Source organism: Balearica regulorum, chromosome 6, assembly GCF_011004875.1.
Source record: "Balearica regulorum gibbericeps isolate bBalReg1 chromosome 6, bBalReg1.pri, whole genome shotgun sequence".
Taxonomy (NCBI): domain Eukaryota; kingdom Metazoa; phylum Chordata; class Aves; order Gruiformes; family Gruidae; genus Balearica; species Balearica regulorum.
In genome coordinates this window covers 1215162-1243151 of record NC_046189.1, presented here as the reverse complement: position 1 = coordinate 1243151, position 27990 = coordinate 1215162, and the positions used below count along the sequence as shown (strand labels likewise).

The 27990-nt window shown below is 52.5% G+C and overlaps 1 protein-coding gene across 1 annotated transcript; it reads left to right on the top strand.

Annotated features, from left to right (window-relative positions):
* Positions 1 to 314: 314 nt before the first annotated feature.
* LOC104635391 (uncharacterized) lies at positions 315 to 27990 on the top strand. The gene is made up of 10 exons (XM_010302165.2): positions 315 to 404; positions 4420 to 4607; positions 18132 to 18250; positions 20797 to 20886; positions 21864 to 21978; positions 22447 to 22577; positions 22717 to 22907; positions 23297 to 23406; positions 23750 to 23891; positions 24312 to 27990. The coding sequence occupies exons 1-10, from the start codon at positions 364 to 366 to the stop codon at positions 26152 to 26154; spliced, it is 2970 nt and encodes a 989-aa protein (XP_010300467.2). The 5' UTR covers positions 315 to 363; the 3' UTR covers positions 26155 to 27990.

Here is a 27990-nt window from a genome sequence, read left to right as displayed (position 1 = left end):
GTCACGGTGGCCCACGGGCACAGTAGCTCCCTGGGCACGGTGGCCCACGGGCACGGTTTTTCCCAGGATCAGGTGCCTCCCGGAGCCAGTGACCCCCTGGGCACGGTGCTTCGTGCCCTCAGTGCCCGCTGTCCCCTGCGCACAGCACACACGGTGACCCGGCGACCGGGCGCCGCGGCTCCGCCATCCCCGACCGCTCCATCCCCGGGGGCCAGTCCGACGTCCCGGGGCGGGGAAGGGACCGGGGCCGGGGCGGGGCGGGGAAGGGGCCGGGGCCGCCCCGCCGCCATCCTGTTTAAACCCCGCCTCCGGGTGCGGCTGTCCGCCCGCTGTTCGTGCCCGGTGCTCGGCGCTGCCGGCGGGATGTACGCCGGGAGGAAGAGGAAGAAGCCGGTGCCGAAGAGGTGGGTGCGGAGGGGAGATGTCTGTCTGTGTGTTTCCCCCCCCCGCCGTGGCGGCAGCTGGGGGGAGGCTGGGGCCGGTGTGTGGGACTGGGCAGGAGAACTGGTCTGCGAGAGCCAAACTGGTTGTAGGGAACAGTGCTGAGCTGCTCTGGTGTGAGCATTGAAGAAGCAAAAGATAGGGAGGCAGTGTGCTTGAGCTGCTCTCTGTTTTAATTAAGGTTAATTGGAGCTAGTGCTTTGTGGGCTCTGGTGTGCTGGAGGAAAAATAAAAATGCTGGTGATGGTTGTCCTGTATCCCCAGTGTCCCTGTGAGGAGGCTCGTTGGGGAGTTTGAGATGGTCAGCTGTCCTCTGGTTTGAGTTGCAGGCTGACTTACATTTCAGTGTTTGCTTCAGTCAAACATACAGTAATTGCTATTTACCAAAAGGCTGCTGTTCCTCAATAATTAATTAGTGTGCTGCTCAATAGCTGTTGCATAATGTGTTGATGGAGTTTCCTGACTTTGGGACCCCTGTGCCTCCATCCCTGGTATCTTCTCTGAGGTAACATCAGCCTGTTGACCTCATGTTACCAGGTGTATAGGAAATAAAGGTGTGTATATATATTTCTGGGAGCCAGTGGGGGGAGACAGATGAGCTGAGCCTAAACCTGGGCTGGGTGAGGGATCTTCAATGTTATAAATGTATGGTGAGGAGGTGAGTTAGAGCCTCTCTTGGGTGTTTGTTAGGGAGTGAAGATGTGAAGGGTAGTTGCTCTGCCTCAAACCTTTCTCTGCTCCCCTTGGAGCAGAGATTCCAGCCCTGTGGTGAAGCTGGTGGGGCCAGACCAAGGGTTTGGGCTGCATTTGTGTGGCTCAGGGTGTGGGAAAAGGTGTTTCTTTGGAGCAGAGGGGACCTCGATCCCTGGTGCTGCAAGGTCAACCTCAGGAATTGGGAGAGATTATTTTCCTCAGCAACTGGGCAGATCTTGCCTGGCAGAGCAGGGCTGTGGGCAGCAGGAATGGGTGACCAGCTGGGTGGGGAGGGGAGGATGGGGTTAGGGACTTCTCTGATCCCTCTGCAGTTTGCTCAGGGCTTTTTACTTATTAAAAAAAAATTAATACAAATTAGGAGATAATATATCAGCTCAGGCAACCTCTGCTGTTGTTAATAGTTAATATCCCTTGGTATTTTGCCAGTTTGCAAAAGTGATAAACTTCCTGCTGGGTTCCCTGTTCAAAGGGCGGCTGGGGAAAAACAACCCTGCAGCAGCCTTTGCCCCTCTGGCAGCAGAGCTCTCCCCGCTGCTCTGCTCCAGCCCGTCTAATGGGGGTCAGCAGCTCTTCTCAGCGGCTTCACTGTAAACTCCACGGCACAGCCGTGCTGAGCTTTGCACCGTATCCATTTCATAAGACTGTGCTATGTTTGCTCTTGCAAATGAGATGAGGGCTCAGACCTCTTTTTAAAATGCCTTTTCCTTGCTTGTTGTGTGGGCGTTGAGCTGCTCTGAACCCCAGGGTGGTGCCTGGGCAGCGGTGCTCCCTGGGACAGCCTCGCGCTGTGCCCGGGGTCGGCAGAGACTGCCGGAGCTTTGCCCGGTGCTGTGGATGGAGATGGCCCTAAGGGTAGGGAATTGAGACAGATTTTAAACATGTAGACCAAGCTTCACTTTTTCCGTGAGCGGGGGAAATGTCGTTTCGTGCAGTGCTCACCTGTGCAGATTCTCCAGTGGCTAATAATGTGGTTGTGCTCAAGCCAGTGACTTTCCCTTGGGAGGTGCGTGATGGGGGCTGCTGGTTTTCCTGGCCCTGCTTGCTTGCACAGAGCTCAAGGGAGCTTCAGAACTGCTTGGCAGAGAGGGAACAGATTTGTCAGTGATGAGCACCTGGAAGCTGTTGTGCTGTGGCATCCCAAGGGATGGGGAACTGTGAAGCATCTGGTCCTGGGAGCTCTGGGGTGTGGGCTGTGGCATTTGCCCATGGAGACAGGCTGCCAAAAGAGCTGCCCAGCATCAGCAGAGCCATTTTCTGTTTGTCATCCCTCCCCTCAAGGGTGGATGACCTGCAGGTGCTGTCTGTGGGGGTGTGCAGGAACAGAGATGTTGGGGTGTCCTCCTTTAGCCCTCTGGTACTTTGTTGTTGGCTGTGTCACCCCATGTTGCCCCATGTGCCAGGGCACTTTCAGTGCTTGCCCAGACTAGCCAAGAGACCTGTTACACCTCTGCATTTTGCTGCCCCCCCCCCCCCCAATAAAGGGCAGCACTTCTTGTTCCTGTGTACTTTACTTTTTTTCCCCTTCTGGGCTAGATTTGGGTACCGAGTGAGCAGAGGATGTTTCTTGAAAGGATATCTGAGGAAACTCAGAATAATTTTCTTCACTTTTTTCACTTTTTTTTTTTAGTCTTAACTCTGTCTCTGAAAACTGTTTCATCTTTTTCCTTCCTGATGAGTGACTGTGATTTCAGAAGTGTTTGTTAAGCCACTGGCTAATAGAGCACACATAAGTGCTGGTGCCAGTGTGTTTTGCTCAGCTTGTACGGACAAGTTTGGTGATGAGTTGTACCCAACCTCTCTGAGAAGCAGGGTATATCCCTCCTGATGCATTTGTTACAAAACAGCATGATTGAGCTCTTCTGGAGAAATGGTAAAATTTTCCATCTGTGCTTAGAAGACCCCTTGGTAGCTCTCTGCAATGAAAATTCAACAGGCATCTCACTGCATTTCATTTAATACTCATTTCTTCTTGTCACACATGCGAGCAGTCCTGCTGGATGAGATCTGAGAGTGCTAGTAGAGGGGAGAGCTTAAATTGTTGCTAAATACTGACAGATCCTGTTATCTGAAGCTGCTTTATGAAGCGAGGATGCCTGCGGAGAGGGAGTTTGTGGTTAGACAAATTACATCAAAACAATATGGGTCGCATGTTAGGGGATGCAATCTGGCCAAATACAGAGGGGGGGGCCTGAAGGGTTTTTCTTCAAGCTAGAAAATTCAAATCAGTGTTAATAAACCAAAGGAGACAAGATGACATCCAAGACTCATTAAAGTCATTCACTAACCTGGTACTGCTGTGGCTGGGACTTCAGCTGTAGCTTGTGAAAAAACTGCAGCTGATGGAGACAGGTCCCTGTATGAGCTTCAGACAGACAAGAGCTGCTGCTGTGAACCCTTCTTCTGCAGGCTGAGGGTTGGTCTTGGAGCCCAAGTTTGGCATCAGATGTTGTTTTAGGTTGGAAATGCTCATCTGAAAGGATCAGAAATCAGAAGTTTGGAAGAAAACAAATTTTAAAAATCCACTGTTTTGTCAGTGCTGTTCCCTAAACCACACTGTGCAGTATCTCTTTTTCCAAGTGCTGTCATTGACTTTTGCTTGTGCTTCTTCTCGTAATGCTAGTAAGTAAAGCAATGGATTCAGGCTCTAAGCAGTCAGAGGAATCTTAGAAGAAGCTAACTGAAATAAATTCAAATAAATAAATCTTTTTGGACCTTCCCACTTTCCATTCTTGCTATTTGTTAGCATGCTTATTGCCAAGGGCTGCTTGGTCCTTCAGCTGATCTGAATCCTTTGAGTTACTTGAGGTAGTGCTTGCCATGGTGAGGACCTGGTGTGAGCATGTGGAGCATGGCCAGGGAGAAACCTGCTGGGTGGGAAGGGTATGAGATGAGGAAGAAGAGGAGAAAGAATGGACAGAGCAGAGTGTGGGGTGGAAAAGTCTAACCAGACCTCCAAGAGATGCTCTGATGTCTTGCAGGTCTCTGGCCTTGGTGTCTCTTTCCCTGCCAGGGCTCAATGGTGGGAGCAAGGCTGTAGTATCCAGCTGAGCTGGCTCAGCCAGGCTGCATGTTAAGGTGCCTGACAAGGTGGCCAGCTGGGATGGCCACATCTCCTTCAGCTGTTGCCTTGTGGGCTTGCTGCTACATGGCTTCACCTTGGCCACCTGATGTTTTACTGTTGTTGTGGCTGCACTAAAGTCAACACTGGCTTTGGAAAGAGCCTGTCAGGCCCAGTTTGATTAAACTCCCTTTTGCCTCTTCCAGCCCCAAACCACCACCCCCTGAGGGTGTGAAGTCCAACCCTTCCAAGCGGCATAGAGACAGGCTCAACCAGGAGCTGAACAAGCTGACTGGCTTGCTGCCCTTCCCCGAAGATGTGTGCACCAGGCTCGATAAGCTCTCCATCCTCCGACTGGCTGTTGGGTACCTGAAGGTGAAGAGCTACATGATGGGTGAGTTGTCCATGTTGTGAGGGGTGAAAAAGCCCCTGGGGTCAATCCCTGCTGCCCAGCTCTCATCCCACCCTGAGCTGTGTTTGCCTTGGGATCGAGAGTTGTGTCTCCTGAGGATAGGATGATGATGAGTTGTGGTATCAGACCCTTGTATGTTGATGTATCAGCGTTGGATCTTTAGCTGAGGTACTGGCCTGAGGATGCGCTGGAAAAATGGGGAAGAAAGTGCCATGTCTCCAGAAATGTGGAGGATTTGGGTTGATGGGAGGTGCTATGCTCATGGGACATCTACCCCACCAGGCCTTCTTTTGCCGCAATGATGCGTCTGTGTCCCTTCTGGAAGGATTCATCTTCATTTTTGGATGCTGCACACCCAGATGTAATCCTTTTTGGTCAGTTATGGGTTGTTGGTGTCTTGGAAAAGCAACATCCTTGGGAAAGTGAAACCACCTAGTTGGGTCTTGGAAAGTGAGTCACAGGGATGGAGAGTGGGCCAGCGAGTGATTCAGGAGAGGCTGGGAGTGGTCAGGAGCAGCACAGGGAGCGGAGGACCCCTGCCCCATCACTTTTGGAGGGGGTATCTGGCAGAGAAATGGCATCATGAGTGGAGGGGAGGAGCTTGGGTGCATGCTCAGCAGCTGAGACCTCCTGCAAAGTTCCTCCATCTACTGCTAATTAGCAGCCATACCACCCCTCCTTTATGTCCAACAACCCTCCTGTGTCCTGCTTTTGCCAGCCCATGGTCAAGGGAGCTATAGGTAAAACAGCGTGAGTCTGTCATCTAACTGGAACTGCTGTTTAGAATTAAACTAAACTGAAAATCCCCTGTGGATTTTCCCTGTGTGAAAAGGACCTGTGGGCTGCTGTGGGTCTCCTGGGCAGGCAGGGGTAGGAGGTGTCACACAAGGCTGCTCTGTTCATTGAGGATGGCAGGTTAGACAAGGCTGCTCCTCAGGCCCTTGTTCGGTTTGGTGTCTCATTAGCTCATTTTTTCTCCTCTTTCTTCCTTGGGGGGGGTGTGTCTCATGGTGGTGACTTACTGCTGCGCTTGCCACCCTGGCCCTGCCGGGCTCAGCTGTGCTGCAGGTCTATTGTGCTTCTCTAATGAGTGTTTCTATGAGATTGAGGGTGATGCCTCATACCCAGAGACCCCACTTCATTTTTGCAGGATGGAGGGTTGAGCTAATGCGCCTGGAAAACTGATCTCCTCACATTTGCCTCTCCGCAGCCCTTCTGCTGCGGGGACCCTGGTACAGGGCAGCAACTGCAGTGCCAGAGACACTGGCTGGACATCGCTGCTGTCTTGCTTCTGCTCTTGGCACCAGGGGCTTTTTGGGTGTGTTTCTGCCCCCATGTGTCTGTGGGTCCCTTCTTCCTGCTCACAGGTCACAGCTGTGATGACCTCCTGGTTTTTCAGCAGCCATTGATGTAGCTGAGATAGTTGCTGCTGGTGACAATACTTGTGCTGGGGGCTCCGGGGTTACTCTGCAGCCCTTGGGTTTGAGGAGCAGGGATCCCTTGTACGTTGCACACATCACCTGATGTGCTGCCTTTATGAGCAGGAAAAATACTGCAAAGAGGAGGCTGGCTGAGCTTCTCTGGGTGCACAGACCTGCTGGCTGCCCTCTCACCCCAGCCGTAGCCTAGGGAAGTTTTGTGCTGGTGTGCTCATGCCAAACCCTGCTGAGGAGCCTCTCCCAGCCCAGGAGTTGTGGATGGTTCAGCTCCTACTCCTGAAGCTGTAGCTCACATGGGGCTGCAATGATGGGATCTTGCTGGCGGAGCTGGTTTCTTGGGTGGGAACCAGAGCAGCTCCCTCCTGCTCCTCCAGGTCCCATTCCTGGGGCAGTGTTGGAGCATCACAACAGTGTGTTGCCTCTGCAAAGAACTCGAAGGTGGCTGGGGGACCACCCAGTGTAGCTGTGAGCGTGATGGACCCTTGTTTTTGCTCTGGAGATGGATGTTCTTGCTCTTACGCTGGCCTGACCTCTGTTGTGGTGTTAGGTGTTCCCTGAGCCCCTCCGGCTGCTGTAGGCTTTGAGCCTATGCCTGTACCGGCTGACTGGCTGGGTCAGAAGGGCTGTGACCCAAGAGGTCCTTCTTGGGAGCAGGACCCCAAAAGACATGATGAGGATGTAAAGAGGCACCTTGTTGTGGAGGGAAAATGTCTTGTGCTGGCTGCCTTTGCACAGGAGGGGTGATTGCTGCATGCACACCATTGGATGTGTTTTGGATGCTGTTGTGCTCCTCCAAGGCGAGGTTGGACTGAGAGCGAGCCTGGCTGAGTGTCTCTTCCTCCCTTGTCTGCTTTGTGCAGAACAAACCTGGGAAATAGCGGATTTGCTGCCTGCCCGTCTGTGAGATGCGGGGTGTGTAGCTGGGAAGGCAGCCTAAGGCAATGATGTTTTTGGGATGCGACAGGCCCTTCTGTCCGGGTGGTGCTGGTGTAACATTAACCTGTGTTGCCTTCTCTACTGACATTCAAAGCAAGGCAGCAGTCAGCCCTCCTTACTGACATGGCTGGACTCTGTGGCATCCAGCACACATCTGGGCTAAGAGGGAAAATGGGGATGCAGAGCCTGGCTGGGGGTAGTCACCACGCACCCGTGAGTCACCATGCTCCCCTGCCTGCTGGCAGGACACGGGCTGCAGTGCAAACGAAGCCTGAAACGCTGCCAGGGATTGCTTTACAAAAGCGGTTGCTTCAACACCAGGGAGCAGTGCTTGAGGGCTGGGGTGACTCTTGCAGCTGGGGGAGGCACGGGCTGGTGTGTGTGCGTGACATGGCACAGAGGAGGGTCGGGACGTATGGACAGGGACGTGTTTCATCTCCAGTGCCTTGGGCATGATGGCATGGGTGATGGACCCTGGTGAAGGCAGAGCATGTGGAGGGCAGGAAGCCATCAGCATCTTTCTATACTTAAAGGCTCCTATGAGGTCTTCTCCCCTCCAGACTGAATAAACTTGGCTCCCTTAGCTTTTTGCCCTATGCCCAGTCCCTTGGGGCTCTCCCAGGGCCCCCTCCAGCTGGAAGTGCTGGTCCCCAGGAGGAGACCTCTGCACCAAGCTCTCCAGCTGGGACCCCTGCCTCTGAGCAGGAGTGGCTCCCACTGGATGTGCTCAGCATGTGCTTCCCAGTGGGAGAGCTGCTTTGGGAAAGCAATCATCATTGAACAGGTTCATGTTCGGTGGCAGCCTTGTCCCCTTCTTGGAAACCCGTTCTGCCAGGCCAATTACTCCCATTTGGCCACTGCGCCTGTGATTTCCATTTCCCTCCCCTTGCTTTGCCTGTGCCTGAAGTTCATCTTGTTTGACTTCAGATCATCCCACTGATTCATCAAGGTCAACCCCAGTCCGAACCCTGCCTGATGAAGAGCCGTGTCATCTGTAAGTCACAGCAGCCTGCTTGTGGTGCATCACATCAGGTGTTTAGGGGCGAGACAGTGAAAGCCCTTGAGTTGTGCTTTCCAGTTCACTTTTGTTGTCGTCCAGGTAAGCGTGACATCACCTGGTGAGCATCCCTGTCCTCTGTTACCTTGGCCTCTTTTCTTTAACAACCAGAGTCTGTTGCCTTGTCTCCAGGCAGCTTTAATTGGTGCCATATTGATAAAGAGAGTTCCTCTTGTCAAGCATTTCTATCGAGCCTGGGCTCTTGCCCTTTCTCCTAGGCAAAAGGTCTACGTGGAGCCAAAGTACGCGGTTATAACCAGCCTGGCAGGGAGGTGACCCTGGACCTCTGCCTGCCTGGGCTGTGTCACAAGTTAAAAGTAAAAATCTCATGTACTGCTAGAGATGGTTCTTGCAAGAAATGCAGCATGTGCCAAAAAGCCCATCCAAGGTTCAGCCTCCTCTTGGAGTTGTGTCTTTGGGACAGGAGATAGACTGATTGTTTGTGCAAGGCAGGAGGAATTAGCTACTGACTGCTTTGGTGTCCTTCTGCTAGCTCTCCCTTCCTGCTTCAAGTCTCCCATGCAGCTCACCCTGTGGCATTGCTTCTGGGAGTAGAGGTGAACCAAACTGGGTTTGGCTTTTTGTTACTGTTGGTGGGTTTCTTGGCTTTTTTCTTCTTTTCAGTTCAGATGTTTGGGGAGAGATTGATAAGAGATGAGATGGACAATGTTTCTTCTGAACATCTGGTCCTCCCTGTCTGCATCAGCTGGTATTTCCTCCTGCTGCCCCTGATGTGGCTTTTGCCGGTTTGGAAACTCTCTCAGGAAGACTCTGCAGAGATGACAGGTCTTCAGCTGATTTCTTCTCGGGGGTGGTGGTGGTAGAAGGATCCACACACCTTCCTCTCCAGATGGAGAGGGTTAAACTGTCCTGCAGAGTGTGCAACACCCACTTGAGTTATCAGTGAAACTTCACTGGTATTTGGCCTAGGTCGAGCTGGCCAGGCTTTGTGTGCTGGTGTCCAGAAGCTCACTTTGGCTGTGCCAGGTTTGCATGTGGGCTGAGTTGTCTGACTGCAGCCCTTGGTAAGAGCTGTTGAGTTATCCCACTCTGACCTGCTGCCTGGCCACCTGAAGCAGGAAAACCATCACACAGGCTTCCCTGGACAGCTTCAGAGACCTGTGTATGTCCAGCATGGAGGTTTTCCTGACAACTTCCCAGGAACTTCATGTTTGCCTGGAGCCTCCCCTCTGATGCCAGTAGACAGGGCTGCAGTAACCACAGGCTTATAAAAATACACGTGGCACCTGTGATGCCAGCCCAGGTCAATATAAACCATCTGCCATGCAGGTGCCATGAACAAGCAGCAGCTGGTGGACAAGGATCTGGTTTAGAAATCTTTTATGAGACTGCCCGTAAGCAGGACAGAAATAGATCAACTTCTGTGGATGGACTGAAAGGTCAGCAAGGATGGTTAAGAGTTTTCTGACAAACCCTACAGCTTTTCTGATCTTTTGCTGGTTTTGGAGTTGAATACTCTTCATTGGGGGGAAAAAAAACCAACCCTGTTTCCTGGTGTTTCCACCAGTTTGCATCTCAGACTGAGCATGGCCCTCACTTTGAGGGAATGAGCCTGGCTCCCATTTTGCATGTTGGATTTAGAGCTGGGTTTGCACAGATTTTTGTGTGTTGTGAATGTTTGCACAGTGCCTTTTGTAAGCTTGCTCTTTCTGACGGAAAGCAAAGAGGATTCATGGTAGGTTCATGTTAAAAGCTCAATGACCTGGAGGTGAGTTTTACAGGATGATGCAACAGAATTAGTTGTCCTTCAGGAAACCGCACTCTGGGCTGGCTGTGTTGTGGCCTCTAAATCTGTCCTTCTGCAAGCTTGGGTTTACATCCAGTGTCTACACTCTCCTTTTGGAAAGGAAATTGCAAGTGGGCTCAGGGTGATGTCCTGAGGCTCCTCATTTTCTTGCACTACATTTCTTGTGCTCCCTCCAGCTGTAGGACTTGAGCTTTCTGGTGTTGTCTGCAACTTGCCTGGCTGCTTATATGTGTGGAAGAAATGCGAGGAAGGGGTTTCCAACCTTCATCTTCTCTGATATTTCCAATACGTGGGTGCTGTGTGCCTGTGGCTTGGACAGACCCATTTAATGGGGTTTAGGAAGTCAAGCAGCAGGGTCTGGGGCAGTGTCCAGAGTGGAAAGCAACCCATAGTAGGTTTGGATGCTGGTATCAGTCCCTGCTTATGTGGGGGATACTAGGGAAAGGGACTTGTCATGTCATCAGGGGCCTGTGGTGGAGGTCTATCTGTCCAGCTGCTCTGCATAGTGGGCTGGTGCCAAGCAGGGTATGTTGGCTGGGGTACCCCTTCCTGCTGGTGTTTGCCCATCCCCACCAGCAAACTCGAAGCAGAAAAGGAATTGATGGCCAAACTCTCCGGAGAACTGGCCCCCAAAGCTCAGGCTTTCTTGTGCCTGCCTGGTGTGAAGCTCGCATGTCCCCTCCTGGATGTTGTCATGGATATCCCTGTTACTCTGTAACACTGCTTTTTAGCTCACCATCAGCTTCCTCAGGGCATGAGGAAGAGCTCGTCAGTGGACACAGTGAGGGGAATGGCCATGGTGAGGGCCAGCCATGAGAGATGTGGGTCAGCAGCAGACACACAGATGCTTCTGCATCCTTCTCTTTCCTACCTGGGGAGGATCATGGGTATTGTTATTTATGCTTGGGATCTGCAGTTGGATAAGCAGGCAGCAGGATTGCAGCTGGAAGCTCATGAGGATTTAATTTTTTGAAAGTTGGAAGAAACTGCTTTTGGGATTTGAACTTGGTTCTGGAGCACGGGGCTGTTTGGAAACCAGGAGATGCTATTGCAGGGTAGTGACTCACTGGATCATCTTTTAAATGTTCTCTCTTCTGTCTGTGCTTTAGCAAGAAACCAGAAAAACTTGTAGTTTGCTGGAAATTACAAGCTTCAGGCATTGAGAGGAAAGCTCTCAAAGCTCCATGTCTCCATAGGCTCATTTGGGGCATACACACATCTGCTGTAACTTGTTTGTCCCCTGGTGCAAGCACTGCAGATGGTGCACAGCTCTTCTGCCTGGTATCACAGTCTTCCCTGTGGAAATTAAAAAAAAAAATATGGAAATTTGGCATGTGAGTTTAGAGTCAGGTGTTCAGGGAAATCATCTGGATTGGCCATGACTGTCATCTCCTGAACCACTCCTTCCCCTGGGGTTGGGTGGGACTGGACTTTGAGGTCAGTTGCTAAAATCTCGTCATATTTTAGCCAAGCTCTTCTACAGTACAAAAGCCAGCAGGATTGGTCTCCCGGCTCTCCTAGGAGTATAAGGTGGTTGTACAAACCACTGCTGGTGAAGCTGAAGGCAGCATTGTTTCAGGCTTGGTGTATGGAAGATGCATGTCTCGAGTCATGGTGGCTCTCAGATGGTGTGCGCCAAGTGCCAGGAGGATGGTGGTGGCTGTGTGTCCTGGCTCTGACTGTTCCCCATAGTTAGGAGGAGGAATAGAGCCAGAAGTCCAGATTTCCCTCTGCTTTGCAGCCTGCACTTGCACCAGTGTGTGGCTGTTGCACAGCTTGGGGAGCAGCCAGCCCCGTGCAGATGGCTACACCTCAGATGGCGACCTCCAGTAGTTGAGCAGTGACGGGAGCTCCACTTGCTGCAAACAGTGAGATCTCATGGAAGCTTGGATGGATTTGTTTAGTGCTGAGTGGCTTGGAAAACCTCCTGCTAGCTGGAGATCTGTGCTGGGGTTCATTGCCTAGGGTGTACATAACAAAAGAAGCAGAAGCTGGGGATTGCAGATGTGGCTGAGTGCTGGCTCTGCCAAGGGTGAGAGCAGTGAGAAAATGGGGCTTGAAATCCTCTGCGAGGTGGAGAGGATGTGCTTAGGGTATGTGCTGCCATGCCCTCTGCCCAGATTAAGGTTGCCCAGGTGGTGAGGTCTGTAATAGAGACCCAGTGGAAAAACCTCTCCTGGTACAAGACCATGCTCTGGAGGTTGGCAAAGCTTGTGTGGGGGGGGGCTAACAGCTTGTAACAGGCTTCACTCTGCACCTGGCAAGCACAGCTGGAGACAGAGGTATGTATGAAGCTGAAGGAGCTCCTACAGGGTTATTGAGCATTGTGGCTTGCTGGAGAGAAGTGGTTATGGCTGCAGGTAAGGAGCTGCCTGGCTGGGACCAGCTTTGGGGGCTGGTCTTCATGGTGGTGCACCAAGAGGTGGCAGGTCACAAGCTGTGAAGAGTTGTCAGTGTTGCAGCTGACACTTATACGTGTGGATGTATTTTTAGCCTGCTCCCATTTCAGGGTGGCACCGTACTTAGGATGAACATGGGGAAAGTCTTGCATGATGCAGCCTTTCCCCTGCATGCCCAAGGCTCTCCAGACAGCTGTGATGGGAACTTCTGCTTGGTCTGTGCTGAGCAAGAGTTCATCGTAGTGCCAAGTGGTCCTGCCTGCCACCTTTCAGCTGTGACGATGGTTTCTTAGCTCCACACCAAGGCCTAGACCTGTGGTTTGCAGGCAAACATTTGAGCACCAGCAGGCACCAGTGCAGAGATGGATCCTATATGGATATGCTGGGTGGCATAGTCCTGCCACCACAGGAGCTGATGTCCTGGTGGGTTGTCTCCTGCCCATGGAGGAGGGCAGGATGAGTCTTCCAAGGTCCATGCTTCCCACCAGCAGTGTCAGACACTTTCTGTCCCTGCACTGGTGCAGTTATAAAGGTTAGATCCAAGATCCCCATCTGTGCTGGGGACTGCTCATGGTCCTGGGAAACCTGCTCTGGCTGGCCCTGCTTGAGCAGGAGGCTAACCTAGGACATCTCACAGGTCCCTTCCCACCTCGGCCATTCTCCATGCAACTCTGCAATGCTCTGCTGCAGGGCAGCTGGCAGCAGGTTTCACCGGGTAATCTCACTGCATTCAGTGTTAAATTAGCTTTTTTAGTCATCTCCTTGTTTGCTGTTACTTTGGGCCAGAGCTGCAGGGGTCTGGACCTGAATTAAGTGAAAGGAGTCAAGCTTAAATCCCTCCCTGGGCAAGATCCTACAGGACTGTGCGGGACTGTTTGCAGCAGCAGCAGGCTGGAGAGGTTGGTGTGGGCTTTGGGGCTGCCAGCGCTCCCCTGGGCGTTTCCATGCTCCTTGGAAAAATGTTGGGTGATGTCTGATAGGTTTATAATCTGTGGGTTTGGCGTTTGCCTGCAGAGTGCTGTTTTGCTTGGATGGCGTGAGCCTGCTCTGCTTGGCACGGTGCCCTTGTTAAACAGCTGAGGCAAAAATTGCTAATTTCATGATGGTTGGGATTGGGTCCAAGAGGAAGATGGTTGTGCGTGGCATGCTGTTGTTGGAAGAGCTGGGAGCTCCTAGTTTCTTGATGACAGGCATCTCTGGACTCTGTTCAAAGAGAAATGCTTGCCAGGGGTGAAGTCTGTCATCTCCCACTGGTGTAACTCTGCCCAGCAGAACTGACCCCAGGATTTTTTGCTGATAATTAGTTTTTTTCAGTGACAAAATGAAGCCAGAGGCAAGGGATGTGTTAGCCTCCATGGTTGTGCTGCTGTGTCTCTGTGAATGTGATGAGCAAAAGTGAAGAGATTAGACTGCTTCACTCTTTTTTTTTTTTCTCATGCTTGAGGTCTTTCTCCCACATTGCAGGGCTTAGAAACCTCCTCACAGAGGTGAGAAACAAAACCCAAAGGGATGTTTCTAGGGATGTACAGGACACCTCCTGATTCATTAATGCTGAAAATGTTCCTGATCCTGGCTGACATCTCCCCTGGTTTCCTTTTAAATGAAAGCCTTCCAGTTTTGGGTGATCACACCAGCAGCAGGACCCCTCCTTCAGTGTTCTGCCTGGTGTAGGGGTTCAGGACAGAGCTGGATTTCCTTACCCTCCTCTTCAATATTGCACAATGATAGGCTCTGTCCCAGCACTTTGAAAATATAAATTGCTTCAGCAAATGTCTGGAATTTGTCTAGTAACTGCAGATCGCTTTTGTCATGCTCTTTTTCATCTTTTATTAATTACCATTAATTCTCAAAGATGTGCAGCAGGACACTGAAGAAGCTGGGCACAAACAATAAATATGCATCACCTTTGTGTTTATAGTTACTTCTTTTGGCTGTGGATGTGCTAGAGCTTGTATACATCTTGGACCTCTTTCTTTTAGTGCCATTAACTTCATGGCCTCAGCTGCTTGGTGTGGAAATGAGTCTCAACGTGTAGTGGTCCCTTACAACAAGTACCTTAAGCACAGGGGGAATTAGCTTTTAATGTGGCTTGGCAGCTGCTTTCTCCTGCCTTGCAGCAGACAGGGATCTCCTCTTGCCATCAACTGCATTCAGGGCATCTCAGCCATAGCCCCTTGGAGACATGCCTGCAGCAGGCTGAGGGACCCGGGGCTCTCGGTGGGATGCTGAGGGGTGGCATCTCCCCATCATGTAGCCTGCTCTGCTGGGGTGAAGAACCCTTGGCTTTGGTCCTCCCTGCTCCCAGTAGTGCCGGCTCCAGGTTGCTGCAGGCTCTGCTCTGGAGTCACGGCATGTCCTGGAGATGCTCTGTGCATCACCTTCACCCAGCTGTGTTGGGGAGCCAGCAGGAGGGGAAGGAGGCTCCAGGCTGCCACCCAGTGTCATTGGGAGATGGAGCCAGCAGTGCCTGTCATGGGGTGAGTATCCTTCAAGTTGTTCCTGGTGACTGTGGCTTTATGTGCTGGTGAAATTCCCCAGAGACTAATAACCTGTCTCTAGCAGATCGGGGATGTTTCAGGAGCAATCCCTCCCTCCCATCAGGTTACCAGTGTTGCAGATGGGCTGGCAGTTTTTTCCTACACTTTGATTAAAAGTTTTTTTCCTTTCCAAGTCAAAAAGTGACTGGGAATAGCTTCTGGTGGTTACATGGACCTGGAGTCATCTATCTGGATGTGATCAGGCATCTCTTGGGATTGCTCCCAACCCCTGTGGTTCTCGGCAATTCAAGTGAGGATGAGTTGAGAGACCTGTTTGGAGGGGGAGAGTCACAGGGACACTTTGCTCCTGACTTGTTGGTTGAGGAGGATGCCCAGTCATGACATGTTTGAACATGAAGAGGGTCACCACTTGAAAATGGGTACGGGAGGTTTCCAGATCATCTAGACTGCTGAAGAATGGCTGTGGCTTCTGAAAGCAGCCTCAGCCCTGCCAGTCTGCTGGATGCTCACTCCACCACTGGCCATCCCCAGCAGGGTGGGATGCCACAAGCTTAAGTTGCAGGTGTTGAAGTGATGATGAAGGCAAGGGGAGCTCAGCTCACACATTCCTGGATTATTTTGGTGGGAGAGCGCCATGTGTTTTGCTTCATGCGCTGGCCTCAGCATCTCCTTGGCCTCTGGCCATGGATGGTAAGGACTGGGCTGGATGTGAACACCAGCTGCTCTATACCACCAGTACTTAGAAGCACCAGTTACAATCCATGCCCTGCAGTTAGGACCTTGCAACCCCAGTGTGGTGATACTTGGTGGCAAAGCAGTTGGAGACAGCATCTCTTCTGGTTTCCTACCCTTTCTCTGAGTCCAGGCTTTCTCCCCAAGCCAGGTCATCATGGTGTGTCCTATGGGAGACAGATTCTGCAGGATTTTCTAGCTCAGCTGTGCAGAAATGGACTTCTCTGAGAGTAGAAGTGAGCATCTTGGGGAGATTAAAAGCCTCTTGCTGAGATTGGTGGGAGAGTTGGAAGAAATAATTTTGCTGGAAAGCACAAAATGAACAAATAGGTGTTTTCCATTGGATTCTGTAAGCCCACAGCAGCTCTTTAGCTCATTGCAGATCTCCCTGCAGGTGCTGCTGGTGGACACTGGGAGAGAGCTGGAGACCATGTGTTCTCAGGATGTGCATCATCTCAAAATGCCCTCTGCCCTTTTGGAGCTTTGTTTTGGAAGAACTTGGTTTCTTTTTTAATTTCCCTGCCAGCTTGCCTCATTTCAATGCTTTAGAGAGGAGTCAGCCCTTCAGAAGAATTAAAATTTTAAAAAAGAATCAATGTTTCATTTTGAAACTATTCCATCATGTGCAAATTGAAGCCATACCCATGGTCCGGATTGGCTATGGATGTTTTTCCTTTGGGATCACTTGGCAGTCATGCGGGGAGGCTTTTTACTTGGTGGCTGCCTCAAACCTGCCTCTTGAAACTCCCGTGGGTGTGACTTTTCTTGACTGATGAGCAAACCAAGCACAATGACAGCTTTTCTGGCATTGAACCTCCTCTTTCCCAGAGATCTCACCTCCCCTGGCTCTGGCTGATCCATTTCTTGCTGATTTGGGAATTCTCTGTGCAGAGGTTCATCCCCAGGAGAAATGGGATTGGGACCTTCTCTGTGACACGGGCTAAACTGACCCACAGGGGACGTGCCATGGGAATTGCCCACAAGCTGGAGTTTCCTCGAGTGAGCAGGGAGGATGCAGGGTGGAAAAGAGCAGAAGATGCGACCACTGCCTGAGCACCTCCAAGGAGCACCCAAGCTTTGGGGGAGGCTGATGTAGCCGAGTCGTATCAGCGATAGAGATCAAGGCTAATTCTGCTTCATGGGCTCAGCATCTTCTTCACTTTGAATTAAAACCTGTGTGACTGCAGCAGACAGCATGGCTGCTCTGTGTCACCTTATGCAAGACCTTCAGCTGATTATCTTTAACCACATGCCTGGTTGCTGAAAACCAGGTGGGTTCTTGTTGCTCAGGCTCCACATGTAGAGCTGAGCAATGTTTTGACCTCAAACTGTTTTTTTAATACAAAAATATGGTTCTGTCAGGGAAAATGCTTTTGCATATTGATGGTTTGATGAAAAGCAAATTGTTTCATATCAGCAGTTTTAGATAAAACTTTTTAGGTTTGGAATTATTTTGGCTTTGAACTCAGTGCTACTGGTGGGGGTGGGGGGTGGGTGGGAATTACAAACCTTTAAAACCTTTCAATGGTGAGGCGAGAGCTTCTACCATGGAGAAAACTAAATGTGTGGTCATACTTGGGATGGTTTGGGGTTTTTCCTCATTTCCTACCACTCCATCAGATTAGGAAGACCTTTTCCCTTTGGATCCAGCCCAGGTCATGCAGTGCCATCAGAACCCCAGGGCTCAGACAGGGCAGGGTGTGCTCTGCTGGGGTGTGATGAGCCCTGCCTGACCCCAGGATGCTGTAGGAGCTCCCAGTGGTGGCAGAGGTGGGGTGGTTCCTACGTGGGGGCTGCTTTGAAGTTTTCCTGTGGGTTTTTGGTCAAGTTGACAAAAAACCTGCCTTGAAAATTGTCCTTTAGTTGGAACCTGAATTTGGACTGAGTTTTTCAAGGATAATTCCCCAGCAGGTGAAGTACTGCTCTGGGGATGTCCCTGGGAGCCACCATCCTCATTCCTGTTCCCTGAACTGGTTTTCTGTGTCCCATGATGCTTGAGGTCCTGCAACCGGGGCAGGAGGTTTCATGTTGGCTGCACCCATGGGTGTTGTCTTGAAGGCATCTAGCAAGGAAGCATGAAGCAGTGTGTGAATCAGCCTGGGGAGGTCATGGCAGCGAGTCCTGGGAGCAGAGAGCTGCTTTGGTGTCTCACTGGGAGTGCCATGGCCACCAACCCTCGGCTCTGCTTCTGAGTAGCCAAAGGTGGGAGAAAAACTGTGGGTGCTTTGATGGCATCTCAGATGGTTTGGGAAGGTTTACCACCATCTCTTGTCAGCCCTGAAGGGCAGGAAAGCAGACACTGGGGTAGCTTGAAGCCAGTTCTAGCTCTACAGGCCCTAACCTGAAGACTTCTTGCTGTGTTGGGTGGTGTTTTCTAGCCTGGGCAGCCCAGAAGCACTCACCTCTGCTCTATCCTTTGCATCTCTGCCTCAGACCTTGGCACAAGTGAGGCTTCCCAGAAACAGGACCAAGCAGGGGAAATAATCTCTTGGAGGAAGTGTTGGGCAAGTTGGGCATGGCTCTGCTCCAGCTACCACTGGTCTCATCTTCATCTGAGCTGGGCTGATGTGCATCAGGTAGTGTAGTGCAGCCATGCATGAGCAGCACTGGGGTGGGGAGAAGGGAGAGGTTCCTGGCTTGCCCATTCCACACTGATTTCTTGCCCTCTCGCTCCCAGCCACAGCTACGAATGTTGGTGACCGCATGCTGGATCAGCCCAGAGCCCCAGGAGGGGATGGACGGATGGACCTGCAGGTCAACAGGGAGCTGTTTCCTGAGGGGGAACTGCTGCTCCAGGTATCGTGCCATAGCTTGGTCGTTTGGGATCTTCCCTCGGCTCCTGCCATCTGCCGGGCATGATGGCTGGTCCCTGTCTGCTGAACTGTACAGCAGCTGAGGAGCATGGGGTCCCACCTGTGGCTAGACCATGAGCTGCATCCATGAGCAGAGCAGGGCTTGGGGTGGTGGGTTGTATCCTTCTCGCAAAGGCATCAGGCGATGTCTGCGCCTGTAGCTTGTAGGCATTAGCTGTCACTGAGCCCAAACCTGGTGTTTTTCCTGCGGCTCATGGACCCAATGTGCACAAGTTTGTAAATCCTGACCAGGAGGGCGCAGGGGTGTCCTACAGCAGTGTAGGGAATGGTCCCTGGTTATAGTCTCTGAGATGGGGGGGTTCCTTGTGTGTGCCCAGAGGACAGTGGTGATAGCTGCAGGATAAAACATCTGCTAGAGATGGGTTGCCCTACCTGGGGCATTCCATGAGGTCCCTAGCATGGGTTCACAGCCTGCCTGGGATGGAAACAGCCCAGGTTCAGTTTGAAGGTTGAGGGGGAGAAAAGCAGGGAAGATAGATCTGGGAGACAGTGGTGAACAAACTCAATTTGTGGTGGGAGCTTTGCTTTGTAGAAAGGCCAGCATGTGTCTCATGAAACAGCTCTCACTGGATTTCGGAGAACAAGGAGCTGGTGAATCACCTGGCTGGGATGCTGTCTGCTTGGGCTGCAATTTATAGATGTAAGCTGGAAGGAAATAGGATAGAAAGCACCGACGGAAAGGCTGGTTGCCGAATAAGCATCTGGGCATCTCAACTTAAAACGTGCTGCTCCTTGGGGCTGCAGAGCAAGTCTGTGCAAGACCTTTAAACGTTCCATGGCTGTGTTCCTGATACCACATGTGTCTGTGCTTTCTGGGCCTTGAGCCCTCTTTTCCCTTCTTCCACCTCTCCAAAGAAAAGCTGATGGCTGCTTGCCTCTCTTTAAAGTCTGACTTTGGTGTCTTCAACCTTGCTCCTGCATAGCCATTATGGAAAGGCTGGCAGGTGTGAGCACCCTTGTGAGCAGAGCCCCAGCAGGAGCCCCCATGGGGGATTTTGCTGAGGGGGTGACTCCTGGAGTCCTGGTGACTCCTGCTTCCAAGTGCTCACTGGGGATTTGGGCTGGACCATGTGATGGCAATTTGTTGAGCCACCAGAGCATTGGCATCCTTGGGTGATTGAAGGCATCTGGAGAGCTTATGAGGTGTTAATGTGACAGAAATCCCCCAGCTGAGCTGCCTGATGGTTTTTTCCCCCCTCAAAGTGCATTTTAATTGGATACTGTAATTTGCAGAGAACTCTGACTCAGGGCCCCTTGGGGGGCTGCAGCACACAAAGGACAGGGACTGGTCCAGCTACAAGCTGGATCTGTATGGTATCGAGCAACATGCTCAATCCAGCAGCTTCTCAAATAACACAAATGACTAAAAAAAGCCATCCCAGACAAGCCTGAGTGTTACTGTAAATGGGCAAATGCACGAGCTCCTTTTTGTGTGGGGGAAGAGGGTGGCCAGACCCTTCTGTCCAGCCTGGTCTCAAGCAAACAGCACAGCCCCATGGTCCCCACCGGGGGTGGCTCAGGGTGGCTGAGCTGGGCAGTGAGGGCAGAGTCCATAACTGTCACGTCAGGTCCTGGCCTGATGCTTATGAGATCTGCTGAGACTTCTGCCCACATGCTGATTAAATGCAGACTTAAGCTTTTCTTTTCCTAATTTGTCTCCTTTTTCACTAATAAATTAAATATATCACAGACAAGTGCAGTACTTTCCTTTCGGAGGAAATCAGCCTGAAATGGTTACCAGATATCTCTGGATCTTCATCTTGCCTCTTTTTTTGGGTATTCACTTGATGCATGAGCTCCACTCCTTCCATCCCAGCCATGATCTCCCATAGTTTGTATAACCTCCTAACTGTAAAATTCAGAGTGAGGAACGAGGCCCAAAGTGCCTTTGGAGGTCATCCTTAAAATGAATGAGTGGATAAATAGGTCAGATCAGTGACTGACTGCAGTGTGGTTACTATTTCTGAAGGCTTCATTATGCTTGAACTGATGGTAGGCTTCTCCTGGAGTCACCAGGCTCCTGCCTGGTTCAGGGCAGTCTTCCTTCCCTCTGCACTGCCTGTTCTTGAGGTTGTAGGTAGGTTTGTTGGAGAAAATCAGAGCCCCAGAAAAATATACCTATACCCTGGTACAGCTGGAGAGGAGGTGACTAACTGTAGGTCCTCCATGAAATGTTTCCTTAGCTGGTCACTCCTGATGGTGAGAGTGCTTCAATGATGGGTTTAGAAAAAGTGGTCAGTCTACCTTTGATTGCTCTTGCTAACACTGAGGGGAAAAATAAAAACCACCAAACCCCAACTAACCAGGATTGAGTCTTGCATGGTCACAAGGTGCTTTCATTTTTGTGGGTTCCTTGTTGATGAAGGTCCCTCCCTGTCCCCAAATGCTTAAGCAACACCTTGAAGTTAATCTTTCAGCAGCTGGATTGAAGCTATGGAGAGTAACTCTGGACTGAACTTACGCTTTCAGGCACTCAATGGATTTGTCATTGCTGTGACTGGAGATGGCTACATCTTCTACATCTCCTCAACTGTGCAGGACTACCTGGGCTTTCATCAGGTGGGTACTGATATTTCCTGGCTGTAAGCAGACAGGTGCAGCCCAGGCCTGGGAAGGAGATAGTGATAGCCATGCCAGGGCTTTCTTTTCCCCTCCCAGCTCCCTTGGGTCATTTTTGATGTATGTTTTCAAATGAGTCATGTTCTTTGGGGGCTGTAAAGCCAGCAGGCATGCTTGTAACTTAGTAGGAACAGATGCAAGCTGAGCAATGGCAGGCTCTGTATCCGCTTGTCTTTGTGTCAGAGGGGTGTAAGATTTTTCTTGTATCGTGTTGCTGGGCACGAATGCCCTCACTTAGAGGGCTGAGGGTATCTCGCTGGTGAGCAGTGCCCTGCAGTACTGTGAGTTACACAAGATGCTGAGGAAGAGCAGGTTTCTCCTCATATCCACCCTGTTACCTCTGATTCCCCCAACGTCCAGCTCCTTGGGCCAAAGCACTGAGTCAGCAGGAGTGCTGTGATGCTACCAAAACCACTTTGTTCCTTGGGTTCCTGGTGCACCTGTAGAGAGACTGGTGTGTTCTCTTCTCTGTCCTTTCTTTGCACCCTTTCCCAGCTCACTGTAGAAGGATCCTCATGGGCTGGTGCCCCAAGGCAAAACAACTGTCAGAGGCAGGGAGTGGTCTTCTTGAAGTACCTGTGTGTCTGGTTAAGCATGAGGCTCCCCTCTGGCATGTTTCTGAGGGCAGGGACGTGGCAGTCGATGGCCTGAGCTGCCTGTGGGCTTGGCAGGGCCATGCTGACCGCCACGGCATGCAGGACCAGGGTGGGAGAGTTGGGTCCGAGGCATGGACCTCCCTAGGAGGAGGTGGCTGTGTTGGGAGGCATACAAAGCTGGTCGTGTTTTCCTTTCTTCACACTCAACCACTGCACTTCTTTAGTACCCACAAAGGAAAGCCTGCTGCCGTGTCCTCCTCCTCCAGACGCCTCTGCCAGGCTGGCAGGAGTTGATTGTTCTTTTCCCTTGTGTTGTTCCAGTCAGATCTCATCTACCAGAGTGTGTACGAGCTGATCCATACAGACGACCGAGCCACCTTCCACCGCCAGCTGCACGGGGACCCAGTGTCTGGCAGCACCCAGCACGCTGCCAACGGTGAGTGCTGAGGACCAGCCGGCCACCTCTGCGTGGCCACCCAGTGCCAGAAAACTCTCCTGGGGGCATTTGTGGCCACCAAGCACAGCCCTGTTCTGAGGAGCATCCCACAGCATCCCCCCAGGACTCGTACTCATCCCGGAGGTTGGCTGGCTGCTTGTCACCTAAAGCAGCAAACAGCAATGACCCGTGCTGGAGGCATGAGGACACTTCTTCCTAAGCCTTTTTAGTTTTCATCTATTTATTTTGATGTGGGAGGGCTTGTTGCCTTGCCTGGGAGGCAAGCTGAGCTTGCAGGGACCTGAAACTACTGTAAACTGGTACTTTCCCATGGCAAGGTCCTACCCCTTTTGTTAAGACCCTGGGTTCACTTGAGCAGCAGAGTCTCTACCGGGAGCAGGTCTGCAAGGCCATGGGTTCCAGATGTGCAGTTTGGAAAGCTTCATGTTGTTCTCTTTGGTTTCCTAGCCCTTCCCGGTGACCAGGCGCTGCCGGCCACGTCCAGCCCCCAGCATCTCTGTCCTGAGAAGCCGTCCTTTGCGGACAGGAGCTTCACCTGCCGCTTCCGCTGCTTGCTGGATAACTCCTCGGGATTTCTGGTAATGCAGCCCCACGCTGAGACACCCCTCTATCCCCAGCGTGTTCCCTAGGGATCGCTTGTGTGTCATCAGGGTGGGAGCACTGCCAGTTCCCATCACCCTCTTTGCTTTGCACCCACATTTTCTAATTCCCTCTAAGGCCTTGAATTTCTGCGGCCGCTTGAAATTCCTTCTGGGGCAGCAGAAGGCGGCATCGGATGGGTCCCCGCTTGCGCTCTTTGCCATCGCAACTCCCCTCCGGTCACTCTCCATCCTGGAGCTTCGGACCAAGACGCTGATCTTCCAGACAAAGCACAAGCTGGATTTCACTCCTGTGGCCTGTGATTCCTGGTACAGCTTCTCACACCTTCCCCGTGGCAAAATCAGTGGTTGCAGGCGCTGGACAGAAAGCCAGAGCCCTTAGGAGCAGGTCATTTCTCACCCAACTCCTGTGGCAAGATGTCTGATGCTTTTGTCCATCCCCTGCTGGGCATTTCTACAGCCTAGTAACATGGGGAGCAGATTAACTGGGTGCCAGCACTTTTTGGCTGCTGTGTTTTAGCCCCGCAAACCCAGCATGGGGTTTTGTGGAAAAGGGGATGCAGCTCAGCCCAGGATGGAGAGTTGTACCACCCAAAGTGGGGGTCTTTGGTCAGGGGATCATGTCAGGCCAGTGAGGTGCAGTTGGGGGATCCCTCCCTCCATCCTGTCGGGTCACTGGGTTTCTGCGCTCTTTCCAGGGGGAAGGTTGTCCTGGGGTACACAGAAACAGAGCTGTGCAGGAGGGGGTCCGGGTACCAGTTTGTGCACGCGGCTGACATGATGTACTGCGCGGAGAACCACGTGAGAAGTGAGTGCTGGAGGGACCATCGGGGTGGGTGCGTTTGGGGGGGCTCCTGGCAGCTCCCTGGCACAGCTCTGGCCATGCCAGTACTGTTGCTCCTTGGTGGCCCAAACGTCCCGGGTCTGGAGCAGCTATGATAAAGGCTTTCCGTTCCTGAGCAACACCTGCTTGGGGAGCTGCAGGGGGACAGCACCGCGTGTGCCATGGCGTGCTGGCCGCATCCTGCCTTTTCCGCCCCTGTAGCGCGGGCATAAGGTGATGCTCGACATCGTGGTATCTTGCCTGTGTCATTTGTCTGCCCCCGTGCAGTAACCGTGCCCGTGCCACCTCTCTTCTCTCCCTGCCCCAGTGATGAAGACGGGAGAGAGTGGGCTGACTGTTTTCCGGCTGCTGACCAAGAAGGGCAGCTGGGTGTGGTTGCAGGCCAATGCCCGGCTGGTGTACAAAGGGGGCAAGCCCGACTGCATCATCGCCCGGCAGCGAGTCCTGTCGTGAGTATCACTGGATTCCCTGGCTGCATTCGCCTGCTCTCGGCCATGGGGCTGCTTCGGGCAGGTGGAGGAAAAGGCAGGTGGGATGCATGGTTGGCACTTTATGACACACACCCTCATGGAGCAGGGGTACGTGAGCGAAGTGGCTGAGACACGATGCTTGCAGACATGTTCGCACCTGCCTGGGGTGAGCCCTGGAGATGCAGCCTGTCCCTGAGCCATGCAGACCCCCCCACGGGCTCCCCAGAGCCCCAGTTCTCCAGCAGCATTATTGTAGCCAGCCCAACCCAGCACACTTTTCTTTAAACATGCCAGGGCAGGGCTCTGAGCTCCCATCTTGCTGTTGGGAGGGTGGTTTTGCCTGGCCCAGAGGAGATGCTCATGCTATTTCCATCTCTTTTTTTGCCCTCCACCCTGAAGGAATGAAGAAGGGGAGGAACATCTGTGGAAGAGAAACCTGCAGCTGCCTTTTAGCTTTGCCACGGGGGAAGCAGTCCTATATGGGAATGACCTTCCTGAGTTCCTGGACTCCTTCCAGGCTAAGGAGGAGTTGCAGACACAAGCAAAATCCCATTCAAAGCAGCACTCAGTAGACCCCAATTCTCTTCTTGGGGCCATGATGAAGCAGGATGCATCCATATACATCTCCCATGCTGATAATGTGCCTCAGTTCTTGCCAGATCTCATCATTGAGCCTGATGGACTGAGCCAGCATGAGGAAGTCAGTGATGCCAAGGAGGACAGCGACTCCCTTCTGGTTGTTTTTGAAACCCTCTTTGAGAAGAGCAAGGTGGATGGAAACATCTGCCAGACCCTCCAGAGCTTCAACATGGACAATGCAGAGCTGCAGCGGTGGGAGGAGACTCTGCTTAGCTTGGGTGCAGCGGAGAAGCCTCCTGCTCAGGAGGTTGGAGAGAGGCTGGGCACTGAGGTGACATCCTATGTGGAGCAGATGCTCCTCAGGGAGGATGCTGGGAAGAGCACTGACTTCCCATGCTGCAGCGCATCCCCCTGCAATGAGGAAGACAGCGCTGTGGCTCATTTCCAGCACTGCTGGGCAACTAATTCAGTGTTTCAAGCCCCACCACAGGCCCAGGCACCTGGTGCACAAGGCCAAGATGCTGCCGTCTCTCTAGTCTCCATTACATCTGAGGTCAGCTCTGCTCAACCAGACCAGCAGGTCCCATTTAACCCAGCTGGGCTGGTGGGCAGGACTGTTCTGGATGTCCCAGGCTCCAGCAGCAAGCCCTCTGTAGCACTTCAGCTGGCAAACCTGGGACAAGTGTTTCAAACAGAAGTTACCACCTCTGCTCCTGTAGATAATGCTGTTCCTGATGATCAGAGCCAGCCTGGGTGTGAGCTGGTGGGCTCAAGCTGCCCACCTTCATTGCATTCAAATGCACTAATGACTCGGTGGCACAACGTCCTGGTCCAGGCAAACCCAGCCCATGCTTTGGGTCAGAGCACTTCTCCTGGAGGTTGTCCATCAGAAGCTTGGATGACCACAGCTTCAAAACAGCTGGAAGGAGCAGGGACACACCTGGAGTCACAAATTTTGGTGGCCAGCAGCCCTGAGAGTCCCCCCGGGGCTGGGCTGTGGGTGCTGCCCTCCCAACCTGCTCCTTGCTCTGCGCAGGGCTTGCATGAGTCCTTGTTCGCTGGGGACCTCTGTGATGAGGAGGCTGCTCTACCCGCACAAGTGTCAGCACCCTTAGGTGTCAGCCAGCTGCCAGGGGATGGTGTCTTCCCCAAACAGTCCCCGATACTGCCCCCGGCGCCCAGCCTTTCTTGGGAAGGGGAGCAGGACAAGTGGTTCATGCAGCACCAGCCGTGGCTCCTGCAGGCTGGGGCAGCTCCTCAGAGATGTGGTGGGGCAGGTCCAGTGCAACACAGCAGACTCCTTCTGGGGTCCAACATGGGTCCCAGCACCCACCAGATGGACCAGATGTTGCTGCCTGAGTGCCAGTACAGAAATAACCTTTTTGGACATGAGAGTGCCTTTCTTAGGGATGCTTCTAAAGTGTCCCTTCCCCAGCAGCTGGGTGCTTTGCCTTGCCCCGGTGAGAGCCACCCTGGAGCATCACGTTCCTCACTGGGCTTGGTTTTGAGGTGCTCAGCAGCTCTCCCTGCGAAGGTGGGTACAGGAGCACTGCCCTCCTCTGAGCGGGGCCCTGGCTTCCCATCAGCGTCCTTTGCGGGCGGGCAGCAACTCTGTGCCTGTGAGGTCCAGCTCAAGGTGAGGTGCGAGGGCTGCAGGACCTGAGGGTGCACCCGCTCAAACGGATGGAGCGAGGGGTGGTGCTGGGGGGATGTAGGCACAGTGTCGGTTGTGGGCAGCCTGTTTTGAAGCCTCACTGTGAACTAGGAGCCATGTTTTGAAAAGCCACCAGCAATTATGAGCTCTTCTGGCCAGACACACCCTCAAGTGGTGCCTCATGCTTCCTGGTTGCTTAGGTTTTTGTCTCCCAGTGCCTGAATTGAGGTGCCCCTGCAGAGCTTTTGGTAGCCTACGACAAAGTGGTTTGCATTTTGTCCATAAGAAGCCTTTTGGGGAGATGCAGCCCTGCCACAGGGAGGTTTGTCAGACTCTTGGGGTCAAGGAAACAACCCCCCCGCTCTCCAGTCCATGCGTTCCTGGCAACCTGTTGCAGACAGACCTGCCAGCCTGACAGGCACCACAGCACCAAATCGCTGTTTCTTGATGTAGTGTGGTCTCCTCATCCCCTGTGTGTGGACCACCCTTGCCAGGTTGCTGTTCGGACCCCTGCATCATCTCCTCCTGTGCCTGAGCCCCTCTGCTCCTTGCTACCCCTGTGTTCTCCATCTCTTCCCCTCCTCTTGAGCCTCTGGAGATCCAGTTCCTTTAGGAAAGGGAATGTTACCAAGCACTTGGAGAAGCTCAGCAGCATTTGAAGGGTCTTTCTGTGAGGTGGAGTTGGTGAGAGCAGAGGCACATTGGGATTTCTGGCTCCTCAGCAGCCTTCCCGGGGACTTTGGGAGAAGCGGGTACCAGGCTGTGACCTTCCCTTACAGCAGGGTGGGGAAGGTCTAGCCAAGTTCCCCTTGGGTTTGTCACTGGCTTGTCCTTGTGTTCTTCTCCTGCACTCAGCAGTGTCACCAGATGGAGGAAGGACGGGGTTTACTCCTGCAGTTGCTCAGGATGGTGGTGTTTTGCCAAAGCGGTGAGAAAGGCAGGAAGGGATGCAGTGACTGCAGTCTGCTGCTTCACACCAACTTTGTGCCCCTCAAACTGCTGTCCTGGAGAGCAGCTCACTTTGTTGAATTCCTTTTCGTTTGTATTTTTTAACCGAAGATGTGAATTAGTTGGTTTGGGGTTTTGTGGGGTTTTTTTTTATTCCTACCACAGGGCAAATTCTCCCCCAACCCTCAGGGAAAGCCCACCAAAAAAGCAAGGGGGGAGGGGGGGTAGAGGTGGTTTGATTCAAGAACAACTATACAAGCCAGGTTGGTCAGAGAGGTGGGAGAGGTTGGGGACCTCCACATCTTCCCCCTCCTTGCACCCATCACATCATGCCAAGCAAGCCAAGTGTGTACTGCTTGCCAAGTGAGTAAAGTCAGGTAATTAGTGCAGGGCTAGGGAGGGGTCGAGCTCCTGGCTGCAGGCTGGGAGCAGAGTGATGCTGGAGATGTGTCAGACCCCTCTGGAGTGGCCTGGAGAAGCGCCCGGGACGGGGCAAGGAGCTGACTGGCCATGATAAGGAGCCTTATGCCTGAGCCCAAAAGTAGCGGGATGGACTTGTTATTGTCCCAGCAGCTCTAAGACGGTGTGAAACGGCACAGCCCCAGCCGGGGGGTGCTGAGGGCTCCTGGTCCTGCAAGAGGTGCCCTTGGGGAGGGGGCACCTTGCCCGGCTCTGCTGGTTGGGGCTGGGACAGACCCCTGGTGCTCTGTTACTTGGGATTACCTCTTTGTATGTTGTGTGTGTGCATCTAACATCTATTTTCATGGCAGTGTCGTGTTTTACGCTTTGTGATTTCTTTGTATTGCTGTTGGCAGACGGATGATGCTGGGGATAAAAAGATGTCCTGAAACTCACCCCCTGCACTTGGTTACGTATTAAAAGGCAATTTGCTTTGTA